Raw genomic sequence first — 16,878 nt, forward strand, 5'->3', positions numbered from 1 at the left:
TATATTGTAAAAAAATTATACTAATGAAATTCGTTTTGAATTGAAGTGGTGGGTTGTAATAAGTAGGAGTAGTTTTGTAAGTAGAAAAGAAAGGGTAGCAGCTATATACATACTGTTTCCGAGTCAGGCAAAGCCGTTCGGCGCCGCAAATATCATAACACAATGGGGGAAATGACATTTAAACCCCCGCCCACATTCTCATTTTCCCATGAGAAACATATGACTTATTATTACAACTCTGGCAAGGCGTTAGAACTGTCTCCAAACTCTCTCCCTCTCTCTCTCTCTATATATATATATATAAATATACATACATAAACACATTTATTCACCACCAGTCCAACATAGCATTTCACTCACTCACTCTAAAGTCATCATGTCTCTCTCTCTTCTCCTCTTCCCCGCCCTAGGGTTTCTCCTCCTCCTCCTCTCCAAGAAACTCACCCCCCCTAGCCTCGGCTGCCTCATCTCCTTCTACCAAAACCGGCACCGCTTGCTGACCTGGTACACCGAGCTTCTCTCGGAGTCGGAGAATCAGACCATCGTGGTCCACCGCCTTGGCGCGCCGCGGACGATCATCACCGCGAATCCCGACAACGTTGAATACATGCTGAAGAGCAACTTCTCCAACTTCCCAAAGGGCAAGCCCTTCACCGAACTGCTCGGCGACTTCCTCGGCCTCGGGATTTTCAACGTCGACGGCCACCTGTGGTCCCTTCAGCGCAAGCTCGCCAGCCATGAGTTCAGCACCAATTCTCTCCGCGATTTCACGGTCCAGGTCCTCGCCGATGAGGTCTCCGGGAGGCTCATCCCCATCCTCGAAAATGCTGCTGAGACCAATTCCGTTTTGGACATGCAGGAGGTGTTGCGCCGCTTCGCTTTTGACACTATCTGTCAGGTCTCTCTCGGGATGGATCCTTCCTGCCTCGACATGTCTCGCCCTGTGCTGCCCCTCTCGGCCGCGTTTGATTCGGCGTCGGAGATCTCCGCTATGAGAGGCGCTGCGCCGGTTTTCGCGGTGTGGAAGCTCAAGCGGGCGCTGAATTTGGGGCCGGAGAAGGATCTCAAGGATGCTGTGAAGGTCGTCCGCGGCAGCGTTGATGAGATAATACTGCGCAAGAAGGAGATGATGGAGGACGAGAGCGGCGGTGATCTTTTATCGAGGTTTTTGGGGGCGGGGATGGAGAGCGAGATGGTGAGGGATATGGTGATAAGCTTTCTCATGGCGGGGAGGGACACCACCTCCGCGGCGCTGACGTGGCTTTTCTGGCTGCTGACGAACCACCGCGACATCGAGCAGAGGGCAGCGGAGGAGATCAAAATTGGTAGTGATCTAGGATATAATGATTTGAAAGAGATGAATTTCATAAAGGCTTGTTTGTGTGAGACCATGAGGCTCTACCCGCCGGTGGTGTGGGACTCCAAGCATGCGGCAAACGACGACGTTTTGCCGGACGGGACGCCGGTTTTCCGGGGGAACCGGGTCACCTATTTCCCGTACGGGATGGGGCGGATGGAGGCGCTGTGGGGGAAGGACCGGCTCGAGTTCAGACCGGACCGGTGGCTCGACGAGACCGGGGCGGTTAGGATGGTCAGCCCGTATAAGTTTCCGGTTTTCCAGGCAGGTCCGAGGGTATGCCTTGGGAAGGAAATGGCATTTATTCAGATGAAATATGTGGTGGCGTCGGTTCTCCGCCGCTTCGAGCTGGTTCCGGTTCGGGATGAGCGGCCGGTTTATGTTCCCCAGCTCACGGCTTACATGGCCGGTGGGTTCAGTGTTAGGGTTCGCCGGAGAGGGAATGTGGTGTAGTTAGTGAGAAGTTGCTAGTTTTGGTTATTGTCTAGGAACCTTGAATCAAGGAATGGTGATATAGGGTGAGTTAAAGTTGCAAACTTGCAATTGTTAGTACTACTATTTTGTTAGCTATTGTGTTATGAATATTAAATACTATGCAAGTGTTTAACATTTGGTGGTTTATGTTTATAATCTTTGTGATTACTTACCTGATAATTGAATTTGTACTGGTTTGCGGTGAGAATGTCAATTTCAATACGTGTCATTAGTTTGGTAAAACTTTGAGGCACGTGTAGAATTGGTGACGATGAGTGTTGGGATTTCAGTTCAGTCGATTTTTTTCAAAATATATCGGGTGGGTGTTGGACGGAAGTTTAAAGGTCTATATAATTTGTGTCTAATCTTAATTGGTTTGAGGTCTTTTAGAGTGACATAAAAATAAACTCATGCCGACTTCATCCAATATAGACAATATCAAATTAATTTGTAGTCGATAATCTTAACAAGTGGTATTAGAGCCCAGGTGGCGTGGGTCGGCCCAATATGACCAAAGGGTCGGTCTTGTATGACCCATGATCCAGTGGGCCCAGGATGACTCTAGTTCGAGTCGGCCTATAATGTCTCGATGTGTTGAGTGCGTATGTTTGTTCACGATGTGGTCTTGGTTTGAGGAGATGTTTGTTGGATTACAAACGCATCCCACATTGAGTGTTGTAGGAAAGTTGGAAGGTGTATATATAATTCACGTTCAATCTTAATTAGTTTAAGGTTTTTTAAAGTATCCCAAAAATAAATCAGTAAAAGTTATAATATCAAACTTATATTACAGTTGACTATCCTAACGATTAATAAGTAAGGAGTATGTTTTAGTTGTTCACTTACTACAATAAAAGTGGATCCAAATTTGCAAATTGTTTTCTCGTATATTAACTTGAGAATTGTCTACTTTAATTTCGTGATTGGATTAAAAGCAATAAATTTTAATTATGTTCTGTCAAAATTAGATTTATATTATTCACAATAATATAAGTATGTGTCTAATATTCTTTGAAAAATATAGAGTTGATTTAATCCAATCACGCGCTGAGCTTAACTTAAATTTGGTTTGTTTAGTGATCCCTTTTTTGCCAAAACCCAAAATGCCAATATGTTGTACACTTGTTTTTCGGGGAAACAATTATTTCCTTTTAGAGGATCCAATTGCATGTATCAGATAATTCTAATGTATTTTTGTGTGGGTAATTAATTGGTTTATAACAAAACAGGTGTACATATTCACTTCGTTGTTGAATAAGTAAAAGAGAGTCGGCTTGTAATTTGTATATTTATAGTGTGAGAGAAAGAGACTTAGTAAATGGATGATGTCATTTATTTAATAAACAATGTAAGTACTACTTAATTATCATATGGTACGTAGTAAAAATAGTTGTTATTATTATTAGAGGGGTTGGGACGCACGTGCCAAAATTGTTGTACAGCCGTACGTACCGATGTTGAAGTCCGAAATGAGAAGTGAATACGTGTCGGGGATGTGAGGAACGTGTGTCCACAACAGCAGAGCAACATTTGCAAGGTGTTGAGATTTCTTCATTTTGTATTTTAATAGTATTATCGTACTTGTACTTACTTCATTCGGCTCGGCTATTATGTGTACTACTTTCCACCAAAACATATAAATTATACTCCCTCCGTCCCGAATTACTCGCACATTTCATTTTCGGTACGGAGATTAAGGAATGAGTGTATAGCAAAGTCAACAATTGCGGCTGTAGGTGATAATTTTTACTAAAAATGGAAAGAGTGCAAATAACTTGGGACGCCCAGAAAGGAAATAAGTGTACTACTTATTCAGTCTGATTCGGCTCGGGTATTATGTGTACTACTTTCCACCAAAATATTTAAACTATACTCTTATTATTCCCGGGTTTATTTTTATACATCGGTACCACTCTCTCCATTCCCTTACAGTTGATGCAAAACTTTTCGGCACTAAGTTTAAGAAATAGATGTTGAGTGTGTTAAATAAATAAATAAATAAAAAGGGGGGAAATAGAGAGAATAAAGTAAAAAGTGAATAAAGTAACAGAGAATAAAGTAAAAAAAAAAAGAAAAAAGTTATTATATATTGAAATAACTCAACTATGAGGAAACTTTTAAAAATAGAAAAATGACTCAACTATGGAAGTATTTTATATCTCTACAAGTCAATATAGATTTTCATGCTCGCTCGACTGTTGGAGTCTGGCCACTTGTGTAGAAATAATAAAATCTATTTTAGCCACAAGATTCGAAATAAAATCTATTTTAGCCACAAGATTCGAAATTAAATTAACATTATTGTAGTAGTATTACATATATCATTGTTTTAAATTTGTCAACGGACAACGGAATGTATATTAATTAGATAGAAAAAACTACAGATTTAGTATTACTTCCAATTTAGTACCTATATTTTATTACTTTCACTTTTAAGCTTCATATAAAGGGCTTTTGTACTTTTTGGATTTTTTTTTAGATTTTTTTTACAAGTAATTTAATTTAGCTACACACTAAACACATCTAATTTATCCCTTTAGAACTTAATAGATGATGCAAAGATATAGAAAGATCAAACTTGAGAGGAAATACTCACTCCATCCCAAAATAGGAGTTTTATTCAGTTATGACACGGAATTTAAGAAATGTAAAGAAAAGTGAGTTTGAATAAGTTGGTGGAATATGAATTTCACTTATATAGTATTAGTTTTATAATAAAATGTGAGTGAAATAAGTTGGTGGAATGTGAGGCCTTCTTACCATTTATGATAAAAGTAAAATATGACTTATTGTAGGATAAACTGAAATGGCAAAACAAGACTCGTATTATGAGAAGACTCTTATTATGGGATGAAGAGAGCAGATGAAAAGTCTTGCCCTCAAGATACCTCGTAAAATAGATGAAAGGCCTAAGATGTCATGAAGACAAAGGCCTTGATTATAGTTTTCTTCAATTCTTGCCATTTTTCAAACTATTGCCGAATTAAATTATTAATATTTTTATGATTATACGAGTACTCCATCATATAACAATAATTTTATATTTGTAGCTAAATTTATGATGTGCAATCATTCAAATTGTATAAATTTATAAGTTTCGTATAAAATATTGCATTTTACGCATTTGTTTGTATAAAATAGACCTATATAATATTAGAGAGGAAGAAAGATAACAAGTTAAATTTTACTATTATACAATAAAATAAAAAATATTCAAAATGATTAGTGTATTCTATAAAATTCCCCACGCATTAATTCCGACAAAATGGAGTATTAAGTAGTAATTCAACGATTCTTGAAACATGTCAGAGTATAAATTGGAAACAAAAGAATTATATCTGAAATAGAACTGCAGCAGAAGTAGCAATTGTATGTCTAGAATGGTAATTAAAAAACATAAGAGAGAAATAAAAGAGAGAGGCCTACACAGAGGGATACAAATTTCCTAATTGAGCATATATGTGCATAAGTGCCCTTCCTAGCATAGTAATGCTACAAACACAAAATCACAACAATCTAAACCTATGAAATGATGATAACTCACAAGTTTTGTGTTCCGTCGTTGTAAAATCTCAATGATGTCCGAGTTAAATGGAGTCGGCTGCACAAAAAGCTCACCGGTTACAACTACTACTTGTTTCCAGCTGCTTCACTTCCAACTGCAGGCTTCCGATTTAAGTACCGGATAACAGCATCCTCAGTCCTACAACATCAATCATGGTGTTGAGGAAGTCGAACCGACAGCATTGGATATAGAATACGCAATTAGAGGCAACATACAGAGATAAGCATATTGAGATAAGCATTGTGGACAACTAAAATTCAACTAAATTTTAAATAAAAATAGCATTTATAAAACGCACAGGATAGAAAGTAGCAGTAACATTAGAGGAATGCGCCAAGACCAAAATCATAACAGCAATCGTTATTCGTATAAGCAGACAATAGAACATACAGCTAATAAATCATGAAAACTAGATACTGCTGTAACAATAATATCTGCTTCACCGGAAACAAAAGTCCATTTTCAGAGAGACAGCACAAAGATGTACAGAAGAACAAAATTGAAAATCAACCACAAAACATAAGCAAAAGTACATTAATAAAATAGCATGGTGACTTCTAACTGCAGATTACAGGGAACGTGATAACTCTTGTGTTTATTAAAGGATAAATTAAAAGATTCGCAACTCAAGATTTGGAATTAAATGGAGAGGGTGAAAAATTTACCATGGTTGATCATAGAATTCTGCCCGACGCTCTTTCTCCAGATCACGACCAGCATCAGCAGAAGCAACTTTTAAATCCCTGGCTTGAGAAGTTATTAAGGTATTAATGAACTCTGCAGGCGACTGACTAAATCCAAGAAAGAAAGCACGCCGGCGACAATGCTCGTGTATCTTCTTCAAAGCAGAAGAAATAGATTCATCACAGGAATCGATTGATTTGTTTTGCTCTAAACTAGTCAAAAAATCCTTTTTACCCTCTAGTGACAATGGAACGTCAACCAGTACATCATAACAAGTATTTCCAGATGGACCATCCCCAGAAAGCTTCACCCTATGTTCCAAATGTATGGGCCCAGGTGGAGTGAGGTGTGGAGTAATCTTCTGAGGAACCATGGAGAATTTCAATTTATCTTCACCAAAAACCTTCCTTAGTGGTGGATCACACATGAAGAAGGAAGCTTCACCAGGAATTTGCAACTTTTTCATCTTTACATAATGCCAAAGTGCTGCCATTATTCTGGGACGTGTTTCCACGTCAATCCCAAGAACTTCCTGCAATGCTGAAGACAATTTAAATTTTTCAGGCTCATAATTCATCTCCAATCTAATAATTGCTGTGAACTCCTTGTCGCCTTTTCTCTTCACCTCAAAACCTTCACAGAGCGCTGGTGATCGAGAACTCTCCCATAAGATCACGTGATTTTCAGGATATAGATTCTGATCCAAGTATATCGTGATTTTCTTGAAGAATGATGATAACTTTGGATATGAACATTTTGGTTTCTCCATCTGTCCTTCTGCAATAGGATCCTTGCCATCCTCTAAAATTCGTCCAATTAGCCTAAGGGACCATGAAGGCGGCTCAGAATTTTCCTTATCTATACTTATATCTGTTTGGTTAGTAAAAGTATTGAAGACATATATCCTAAGAACCTTTTGAAGCCGGACAGGGTTTTTCAAAGATTCCATGATGTCAATCTTCTTTCTTGCAAGTGCAGCATCCACACGAGCCTCAAATTCAAGCAATTGACTGTAAAGAGCACATTCTGGAATTATAGCTGCAATTTTTTCTGGAATTACTTTATCAGGAAGCTTCCGCTTCCCTCTACGCACAGCAGGGGCCAATTCCATAGTTTTCATAGGAGAAGCAGTGCCCTGGCCAGAGGATCCCCCAGAAGGCCGAGAAGGAGGCTTATGTAGGCGCTTGCCCGTTCCAGCTGCACCAGAACCCGGTGTGGACACGGGAGGGGATGAGATGCTAATGTTAGCATTTCCCTGGGGCGAGGCCAAGATTTGCGTAGGAGCTTGAACTTGCCCAGGCTGGGCTTGGACAAATGTCTGAGGTTGACCTTCAGATAGTTGGAAATGTCCTGCGAAATAGGGCCTTCCCGCATGTTGCACATGAGGCTGATGGGTTATCTGTTGTTGGTTATTGTTCATGGATGTTTGCATTGGCCTTTGCACTTGCATTTGAACCCCCCCTGCATTTGCAAAACTTATATTTCCTCTAATCAGATTGTTATTGCTGCTTGGATTATGCTGGTTCATTGTACTTTCAAGCCTACAACATGGAAATACAAAGCAACATCAATCCAAGAGACTACTGTTTTGCATCCGTTGTGGAAAACTAAGACAAACATAAAAAAAACATCTAAACACAGTTACTCTCTCAGAAAAGAGTGTCTACAATACCTTAAAAAAATCTCAACTACCAATAAACATCAAGTCATCTGTTATCTTGCTGTATGAAAACACTATTACACAGCAGTTTCTTTCATTTTCGCCATCATTTAAATTTCAATAAGTTTATCACAAACCATGAAGGTGACCGCAACATGCTTCACAGATTATCTCAAATGCTGCAAAAAGAAACCAGCAATGACAAAGCAAAATCCAGAAGAAGAAATAGAAAACCCTTATTTGCGCTTTCTTTAAGTAGATGCGTTCGTGGATTCAATTACGATACGCGAACATGACAAAAATATAGGAGTATTTATTCTATCAACACCGAAATTATGTATGAACCCTATCAATTGATTACAACTCATATTAGCATATTTACCTTAAACCTTTAGAATGTACAGCATGTGCGCAGCTCCGGTCCCCGAGTGTGCTATTTTCTCTGAGATTTGTGTCTAGTGTGGGTGAATTCAGGGATAAATCACGAAAATAGCTGGAGCAATCGAGGGATTTTTAGTAAAGACAATGAGATTAGAAACTAACAGTGGGAATTGTGCAGCAGAAAAAATGTTGGAAGGCTACATACGAACATTAGGGCAATTGTGTTTCGATAACCGTAGATTTGAAAGAGAAAATGAAATCAATAGAGATGATGCGCAGATTGATGAGCTAACAGAAATTCGTGTCCTGAAATTTCTATTTTCTGTTTCAGTGAGTAGAATGGATTTGAATAACGGTGAAGAAGACGACGACGACGACGACGACGCACTGAAATTTCTCTTTAGTTTTAAAAGATAGACCTGCATTATTTAGTAAGGCCCAATAGCTGATTGGATTTGTGATGTGATTTTATTTTTTGGTTTGCTTTCGTTTTGTTGGGCTTTGCCCATAAATAGGAGGGGTTTTAGTTCAAAATATGATAAGATTAAAGATTATTTTTGCTCCTAAATAAATGAACATTACCACATAACATTTTATGATTTTGGTCTAGAAAATTATGTTTGCTAATAGCTAGATTTGTATCGTAAACATTATAAATTTATTATTTTTCATCTGAAAAATTGATGATATAATTTCATTCGCGATATGTGTGGCGATGATTACAACCCAAATTTTGATTGATATTGATGGTAAAGATTGGTGAAGCATTAGGCGTTTGAAAGTCCCCATTCAATCTTCCAAATTTCTCCCATGATACACTCAACGCCGAATTTTCAAGGCGAAACTAACACCTCCAAACATTCGATAAGGTTACTTCTCATAATTGGCCATGGCGACAAGTGACAGAAAACCTCCAATCATGAATGAATGTCAGCAACTGACCAAGATGAAGGTGATGGTCAAAGGTATCGACGGTAGTGACGACAAGATTAAAGGTATAAGGTTTCACTTTTAAAAACCTAATTTTGAAATTTCAAATTTATTTCAATTTTCTCATAAAATAAATTAAAATTAATGATGTTTTAAGGGTTTCATATTATTGTCGTAAATTGTGAGGAGAAGCGACACTCGCAAATAATGGCAACAAAAATGGACAACTCATAATATTTAGGACAAGAAGCTAACAAACATAATGTATAATGTTTTAGACTAAAATTGTAAAATATTCCTATATTTATGATCAAAATGAAACTTATTATTAATACTCCTACTGAATTTGAGAGCTGAGAATTCCATGGGCAAAATTCTTGGGTTTGAAACAGATCATTCTTAGCAAAACAGAAAGAGGAGGGGGGAATTACACACACAAGAGCCTCTTACAGTGAGAAAAAAGAGGGGAAACATCAACAGTTCAAGAACTGTACTAAAACTTGCAGCAAGTCGGCAAGCTATTGAGTCAGGTGACACCAATGAGTCAACGTTTTGCAAATGGTCGAGAAGTATCATGGTTGTGCAGCTTCGAGAAGCTTCTCGTAGACCTGCCTGGCTGTCAAATCTTCCACCTGGTTCAGACATTGTACAGTCATTGTACAGAAAAATGCAAAAGGCAGACAGTGTTCAAACTTAAAGCAGAGAGCATCAATATTCATAGCTCCACTCTCTTCTTTATCCATCTATTTCTTTTTACTTGGGGCTTCTACTTAAGCTAGTTCTACTTTTACCAAACTGAAGCAGACATTTCTTGCATTATTGGTCATCCTTTCTTTCGATATTCACAATATTAACCTCCAGCAGTTTCTCAAAATCTACAAAATATCCTTGCCTTGCATAGAGAAACTAATACCGCCAAAGAATTGATATTTATTGACACAAGACCACTGTTAAAGATATAAAAACCCTTGGAAAATCAAATGTGCTAGTATCCAACGTACCACCAGGAGCTTTGATTTGTTATTCCACCCTCGTTGAAGTGTCATCTGGCTTAATTTTAGACCCAAAACCTGCCTCGAAACTTACTGGATCAGTCTCAATCTCAAGCTATATGAAGCTATACTAGGAAAAGATTATTCGTGTACCTTCCCCATGAATTCCAAAAGCTCATTGTTAGCTTCTCCTCGAGCAGCAACTGCAGCTACAGTCACTCGAACGTCATCAGCATTCACTCCTGAAAAAATAAGGAGCAGCATTATAAGCATTGAATGCATTATTTTCTATAGTTTCCCACATATCAAATAAAATTTGCAAAGCATCTACGAAACAGGTACATTAACTATCAGACAGCCATCAGGGAATAGTAAAAGTCCTGTTTTTGCACATTACAAGACCCAGTTGGGTACCTTTACAGGAAGTTGATCCTTAAGAATTACTAGAAGGTATTGTGGTTCACTATTAACAGTAGATAAAACTACTTGCATACGTAGTAACTTGCAGAATATCGTTAAGGTGCCTATAGCTAAAGCATCTAACAGAAGCATCAAATGCTATTTACCATGTTAAGAGTTCAAACATCATGATGAATGTAGCTTTCTTTTCATTTCAGATTACATACATATGACAAATTTATTTGTGATGCATCTGACCCTTGCAGTCCAACCAGGCAGCCATTGGACATAGAAGAACGAGAATGATGGACAATCATTAGCAATAGAAGTGCATCATTGATGTAAACGTGGCATCTCTTTCGGTGAAAGATTACTTTTTACATCTTCCACGTTTAAATAAGTGATACCAGAATCGTATTTCATATGCAAACTTCATCTAACCATTAGTGTCAAAAGTCCATTAATACACAAAATTTTGACAAACGTAGCTCTAAACTTATGTATTCTGTACCATGGAAAATTTCGAAACCAAAAAATTAACATAATTATTTAGTCTTAAGATTTATAGGCTAGATGCAACGTATATGTGGTCAAATGCATTACTATGAAACTGATCATCGCCTTACTCGTGATTGCAGAACGTTGTGCACGGTCTTCCACTTCTATGGCTACTTGCACAAGGCCCCCTTCCAATTGTGATATGCAAGGTGGAACAGGAGCATCCTAGAGCATAGAGTAAAGATCAAATAATAACCTACCAAAACAATTATCTTAATTATCTGATGAAAGAGTGAACTACAAGGATTAGCAGGAAAAAATAAAAATGTGTGCACCGGGTTAAAAAAAGAATGAGAATTGGAAAAAAAAAGGATTAAGAATTGTCACAGAACAGCAATTCAGAAAATCTGAGATCCTTGCATAACTGGCTAAAGTATTGGTTATAACAGGCTAAGCAAAAATGATGGATTTAAGAATTCAATTAATCTTGCCTGTGGATTAGTTTCAGCAGCAATTGTACTGAGTGCACCATCAACTACATATATGTATGAGGCAGACTCCAGGTCTTCTTCTGCACGATAGCAAACAAAAAGCTCACAACCCACACAATTCATTCGATACTGCCTCTCCACTTTCCCTTCACCACTGGATTAAGAAGGCACCATCATAAATAAGAACATTGTGAATTCAGATCAATATGTAGTATACTAAATACCAAAGCTGAAAAAATGATTAACTATCTAGATTATCTTCAATTGCGAACAGAAAAATGATTAGGCAATCATTACCTATAAAGGTATACAATACATTATAGTAGATGAAGCTATAAACAGGCAAGGAAAATCGCAATATATCCATTTTCCATCATTTTAAAGTTATAAATTGATGTTGAGTATTTCCCACAAAAGGTAGGAAAGAATCAGCCACAAAACAGTGAACATGCACCAGATGATACTAGATATATTTGTGGAACAGAAAATTACCGCTTTAAGAGGACCTTTCCTGCTTCGCTAGTATTCAGCCTGGCAAGATGTTTCTTCCTGTCCAAAACATATGCATTGTCTGTTTTTCTTTTGGGCATTTTCTGCAATTGTGTATCTAAAAATATGCTTCAGTGTACAGATACAAACTTTAATCACATTTCATATTAAGCAGGAAGAGAAAATGTTAGTTTTATAACATTAAAAAAGAAAACTGAAATATCAGAATCTCAAATATGAAGCAGCAAGTTAGTCTAAGGCCAGGCGTTTAAAATTACTCCAGCACTTGCATGAAACAAAATACAAATATACAGAGATGGGGACAGCACAGACTGGCAGGTTAGGCCTGAATCCTCAAAGATAGGAACTTAAGTGCAGATGCATGAATATTTTTAGTTTTTCTGTTATGTTAAACAAAACTTGTAACTTTGGGGAAAAAAGGGAAGGACAATGTTCGAACAATTAACCCAACCTCTAGTTACAAATCAGTAACGCAAGGGACAGTCACTTAGTTAGACATGGCATGATGCTTACAATATACGTATTTATGTTATCTTGTAAGTGTTTGCATCTTCCAACTCTGTAAATCATAAGGGATTTAAAATATATTGTTTCTCTCAAATGCAATCTTACTCTTCAGAGCATTGACCTTACTCTAGAAATAGCTTGAGTTTTGAATATGTGAAGGAAACAATTTAGATCAATGTTAGAAAGTAATCCCAAATGAAATTCTTCTGCCAATAAAAGTTGTAATGTTGCTGCTTTGATTTTCTGCAACATAAAGAAGCAAGTAGTGATGGTGGGGTAGCAAATCAACATTTGTACTTGATCAGTTAAATCAAACTCAAAGAAATAATGTAAATGTTAATTAATATAATCAGTGCGCACAAATTAACGAGTATACAAGTGCAACAGGGTTGAATAAGGTCCAGGAAATTGTTTACCGAATTGATGAAACACACATACAAAACATAAACATGAAATTCAAGCAAAGCCCCCAATAAAAATAAATAAATGGATGGAATACAAAAGGGAGTGAGGTGCAATTATAGTTGAACAATGTGGGAGATAAAAGGAGGGGGGTAAAGTACCGGTGATGAGGACATGAGAGCCGCAAGGTTTGCAGTAGTAAACGAAGAGATCGGAGTCGGGGCCCTCCGGCAAAGCGTCCTCGCTCGAATACGTATGCGTCGTTCGCTTCGGCATCTCTCTCTCCCTCCCCACTATTGCTATATCTAATTCAAACTTCCATCTCAGGGAATCCCAAATTTATTGTTGCACTACACAAGATGCATACACTCTTGATAATTTCACAACTACAGTAGTGGAGGAATTAAAAAATTGGATTATATTAATAATGATTTCATTTTATCTTTCAATCAATTCCAATTAATATATGTATTGACATCAACGATTCGAAAATTGATATTGCATGTATAAATAGGTCAACATAATTAAAAAAATATTGGAAAAGTGACATTATGTGTATATCATCTGATGTGGCATAATTAAAACGCTTGACTAGCACTTTGCTAAATAAATCACTATTTGACTTAATTCCAGTTGATCCCGTATTTTTTTAAAAAAAATGAGCTATAAATCTCGAGGTTGTGTCACTTAAACGTATATGCAATGCACACTATCAATAAACTAACACACTCACTTCTTTGTCAATATTGCTATTGCTAGTCGGTGAGAGTAGACTCTGGTAAAAGAGACAAATAATGTACTATCAATTCTATTTGGAATTATAGTAAGGAAAGGAAAATATACTGAAATAACATCACAAGGATCACTAAAATACAACATTTGTATGCAGATAAGAGGCTTGAAAAAAATAGAAACTTCATATAGTAATTTAATCCCCTTTTAGATCACTAAAATACAATATTTGTATGCGTATAAGAGGAATGAAAAAAATAGAACTTCATAGTAGTAATTTAATCTCTTTTTATATCTCACGGACAAACGCAGTGGAAACTCAACACAGCGTTTAGAAATGCAATCGGGGCACGCCAGGACGTTCCAGGGGAGAAAATACAAAAATATGCCTAAAACTAGGTGACCTTTTTTTTTATAAAAAAAAACGATATTTGAAAACTAGAAAAGGAATGCTGCGACATTCATGACAGTTATACATTAGATTACGTGATTTTTGTTGGGAAATTGATTACGAGATTTTTGTTGAGAAATTAGATTTGGAAAACAGAGAACATAAACGTCTAATTAAGCCTTTATTTTAATACTCCTACAAAAAAAAGCATAAACAAAATGAACAAAGCAGTAACTACTATTTCATGCAAAATTTGGAAAGTTGAAAACTAAAAACCGTAAAAATTATAAACCCAAAGCAAACACAAAAAATCTCGTCAAAAGGTATTTAGGATTCCATAGTCCCAGTCATTCAAAAGTAAACAAATAAAACATAGTGCGTAGAGGCTTGTTTCATTGCTTGTGATCCTGCGCAGCTATATATGATCGATCATGAACCGCGCAAATTCTGCAAAGGAAAATGTTAACCATTAGATATAGTACAAATATTCAATCTCACAACTGTACAGTTGAGAATAGGACGACAACAAGCAAGGAAATTGCAACATTAGATAGTTATTCACAAGCTATTGGTTGTCATGCTTCAATTACCGCACTCAGCACACAATATTAGGATGCTCTTATAGGCAACATCGCCATGTAACATGAAACTTAATATGGGCTAGGAAAAAAACATTCACAGAGAAAATGATGCACATCTTCAGAATAGAAAATGCTCACAAATTTTGTTGAAGGCCACAATGTCAACACTCTGGACATATTCATTAATAGGCTCTGCGGTAAGATAATCCTCAATGAGGTTGTCAACGGATACCAAATCATCCACAATGGTTATCATAATTTGCAGCTTCTTGATTCCATATCCAACGGGGACAAGCTTGGCTGTAAATAAAAAATTATATCAATAATCAATTTTGAATATGTGATGCGACACACAACAGGAACAATCTTAGATATAAATCACAAGTACATAAATTATTTCTAAAATGTTGTCTTATCAAGCATATTATGACCAGTTACTTATACCAAGTTAAAGAGCTTACATGCTCCCCAAAGGAGACCCTCCTGCTGCACTTTTCTAACTTCTTCTTCGAGGACTTTCATGTCAGTCTCATCGTCCCATGGCTTAATATCCAACACAACCGATGACTTCCCAACTGAGGAATAACAACCAACAAAGATTAATAAGGCTTTATTGATTAAAAATTTAAAAAGAATCAAATTCCTTGGGAAGTGGAGACAAGGAACTAACCAACTTTCTTCTTTCCAGCAGCCTTTGCAGCAGCAGCACGCTCTTCAGAAGCCTTCTTCTCTTCTTCAGTCTCCTCACCAAACAAATCCACATCATCATCATCGTCATCGTCGTCAGCAGTAACAGCCTGAATACACACATTACACCAAAATTCAAGATAAGCAAATCCACATTGTAAACCAGGTTTATAATAGATATAGTATTTCGTATATAACTATATATCACTCAATGACACTACCATCCCCAATACCCAGTAACTAAATAAGCCAATCTTCTAAAGAAGGTCAAATTTAAGAAAATCTTCATCATTATAATTGAAATTGAAATAGTATAAATCAGAAATCTGATCTACTATATATCTTGCCTTATTGTCAGTTGCAGGAGGAGTTGCAATAGCATCACTAGCCGGAGCTGATCCCTCAACAATTACGCCAGCTCCCTCACCAGAAACGCCACTACATCACAAATATAGAATTAACAATCTAACAATTCAAATTTGCAAAATCTGTAATCTAAGAAAAAAGACATACGAAATCCTCAACAGTGCATCGATGTGGTCGAACCACCGTGACACATTGGCATAGTCTGATGATGGAGGCTTGGCGATGGCGGCATAAACAGTCAAATCGTCTTTTGAAGCTTGATACCTGAAACAGATCAAAAGCACTTTAAAACAACAACAACAACATGCATTTTCAAACTGAATCTCAGCTTGCAACACATCTGTAGCTGAGAGGCTATTGGGACTAGAAATCAATATATATAACCCAAACCAATAATTGTTGTTTTAGAAACACACAATGAATAACCATCAAGTTTCAGATCGAAGTTAGAACCAGATCACTGTGTTAGAATGCTCCAGGTTCAAAAAATAAATTATGCTTACATACTAAATCAACAATGACATAGCAATCAAGTTTCAGATCGAATCTTATAGCCAGATCAGTGTTAGAATGCTCAAAGTAAAATAAACAACAACAACAACAGCGTAGTATTTGCAATCAATAAATCGCTAATAATCTCAAATTGAAAGGCTTGAGCTTGAGCAAAAACTAACCCGGAAATGTAACTGCGAGTAAGAAGGTACTCGTCGAGCTTCTTCAGGCCAGCGGCCGAACTAAGGTCGGAGAAACTGACGGCCATTGCTTGATGACGATATGGATTTGGGATTGACCTGCATCCAAATAAAAATACAAACCCAGAGTCAAACTAGAAAAACCATATCCGAGTGCCATATTCATGATATCTGAGAGAGAGTACACTTTTACGGAACCTGGGCGGCGTGAGAGGATTCGGCAATGAGGGAGACGGTTGCAGCTGGGGTTTCTAGGGTTTTAAAATGATTGTGGCTGCTGAAAATCGGGTTATTTCTCTTTGACCCCTTCAATATATCAGTATTCGGTATCTGCACCCTTGTATATATCGTTACAAGGTTACTGATTTGTGAACGAAGCAGGAGTACTAATTAAATCGTACTAATAGTAGTACTAAATTGTTTCCTTTGTCAAAATTAAATTTATAGGAATTGTGAATTAGCGATTTCGACAAAAAAAAAAATACAAATTAGATTGGATAGAATTTCAGCCTAATTCATCTAACAAAATGTATTGGTAAATAACTTAAAAATATTCTTTTTGTGGCAAGAAAGCTTTCA

At 37.1% G+C, this 16,878-nt stretch overlaps 4 protein-coding genes across 6 annotated transcripts; 1 reads left to right on the top strand and 3 right to left on the bottom strand.

Annotated features, from left to right (window-relative positions):
• The first annotated feature begins 353 nt into the window (after nt 1-353).
• Nucleotides 354-1,862, top strand: LOC121751253 (cytochrome P450 94B3-like). Its single transcript, XM_042145966.1, has one exon. The coding sequence runs from the start codon at nt 377-379 to the stop codon at nt 1,808-1,810; it is 1,434 nt and encodes a 477-aa protein (XP_042001900.1). The 5' UTR covers nt 354-376; the 3' UTR covers nt 1,811-1,862.
• A 3,286-nt stretch (nt 1,863-5,148) lies between these two features.
• LOC121752436 (SWI/SNF complex component SNF12 homolog) lies at nt 5,149-8,538 on the bottom strand. Of its 2 annotated transcripts, none has more exons than XM_042147508.1 (3): nt 8,123-8,538; nt 6,062-7,621; nt 5,149-5,534 (listed from the first exon to the last, which is right to left on the bottom strand). In XM_042147508.1, the coding sequence occupies exons 2-3, from the start codon at nt 7,606-7,608 to the stop codon at nt 5,462-5,464; spliced, it is 1,620 nt and encodes a 539-aa protein (XP_042003442.1). In that variant the 5' UTR covers nt 7,609-7,621; nt 8,123-8,538; the 3' UTR covers nt 5,149-5,461. The 2 variants fall into 2 exon arrangements, with proteins under 2 accessions (XP_042003442.1, XP_042003443.1); XM_042147509.1 differs by lacking the exon at nt 8,123-8,538 and adding an exon at nt 7,753-8,076.
• Nucleotides 8,539-9,354: 816 nt separating this feature from the next.
• Nucleotides 9,355-13,257, bottom strand: LOC121752437 (UPF0235 protein At5g63440). 2 transcript variants are annotated; one of them, XM_042147510.1, is made up of 7 exons: nt 13,012-13,257; nt 11,924-12,038; nt 11,432-11,585; nt 11,069-11,165; nt 10,197-10,285; nt 10,053-10,121; nt 9,355-9,683 (listed from the first exon to the last, which is right to left on the bottom strand). In XM_042147510.1, exons 1-7 carry the CDS (start codon nt 13,124-13,126, stop codon nt 9,624-9,626), a joined length of 699 nt encoding a protein of 232 aa, XP_042003444.1. In that variant the 5' UTR covers nt 13,127-13,257; the 3' UTR covers nt 9,355-9,623. The 2 variants fall into 2 exon arrangements, with proteins under 2 accessions (XP_042003444.1, XP_042003445.1); XM_042147511.1 differs by having other exon boundaries at nt 11,924-12,024; nt 13,012-13,160.
• A 935-nt stretch (nt 13,258-14,192) lies between these two features.
• On the bottom strand, nt 14,193-16,646 carry LOC121752293 (elongation factor 1-delta-like). The gene is made up of 8 exons (XM_042147284.1): nt 16,498-16,646; nt 16,282-16,398; nt 15,755-15,871; nt 15,589-15,679; nt 15,225-15,351; nt 15,016-15,129; nt 14,693-14,854; nt 14,193-14,420 (listed from the first exon to the last, which is right to left on the bottom strand). Coding segments are annotated over exons 2-8 (699 nt in total). The 5' UTR covers nt 16,368-16,398; nt 16,498-16,646; the 3' UTR covers nt 14,193-14,418.
• Nucleotides 16,647-16,878: the final 232 nt, after the last annotated feature.

The sequence above is a fragment of the Salvia splendens genome, chromosome 10, assembly GCF_004379255.2.
Source record: "Salvia splendens isolate huo1 chromosome 10, SspV2, whole genome shotgun sequence".
Classification (NCBI taxonomy): domain Eukaryota; kingdom Viridiplantae; phylum Streptophyta; class Magnoliopsida; order Lamiales; family Lamiaceae; genus Salvia; species Salvia splendens.

Bases quoted from the DNA above. Each gene is read 5' to 3' on its own strand.
- LOC121751253 (XM_042145966.1), top strand. From the start codon at position 377: ATGTCTCTCTCTCTTCTCCTCTTCCCCGCCCTAGGGTTTCTCCTCCTC.
- LOC121752436 (XM_042147508.1), bottom strand. From the start codon at position 7,608: ATGAACCAGCATAATCCAAGCAGCAATAACAATCTGATTAGAGGAAAT. The intron at 5,535-6,061 runs GTAAATTTTTCA...TTGATGTTGTAG, and splicing joins GAATTCTATGATCAACCATG to GACTGAGGATGCTGTTATCC.
- LOC121752437 (XM_042147510.1), bottom strand. From the start codon at position 13,126: ATGCCGAAGCGAACGACGCATACGTATTCGAGCGAGGACGCTTTGCCG. The intron at 11,166-11,431 runs GCAAGATTAATT...TCTATGCTCTAG, and splicing joins CTGCTGAAACTAATCCACAG to GATGCTCCTGTTCCACCTTG. The intron at 9,684-10,052 runs GTACGTTGGATA...TGTCTGAACCAG, and splicing joins ACAAATCAAAGCTCCTGGTG to GTGGAAGATTTGACAGCCAG.
- LOC121752293 (XM_042147284.1), bottom strand. From the start codon at position 16,367: ATGGCCGTCAGTTTCTCCGACCTTAGTTCGGCCGCTGGCCTGAAGAAG. The intron at 15,680-15,754 runs GTATGTCTTTTT...TTTGTGATGTAG, and splicing joins GATGCACTGTTGAGGATTTC to TGGCGTTTCTGGTGAGGGAG. The intron at 15,352-15,588 runs GCAAGATATATA...GTGTGTATTCAG, and splicing joins CTCCTGCAACTGACAATAAG to GCTGTTACTGCTGACGACGA.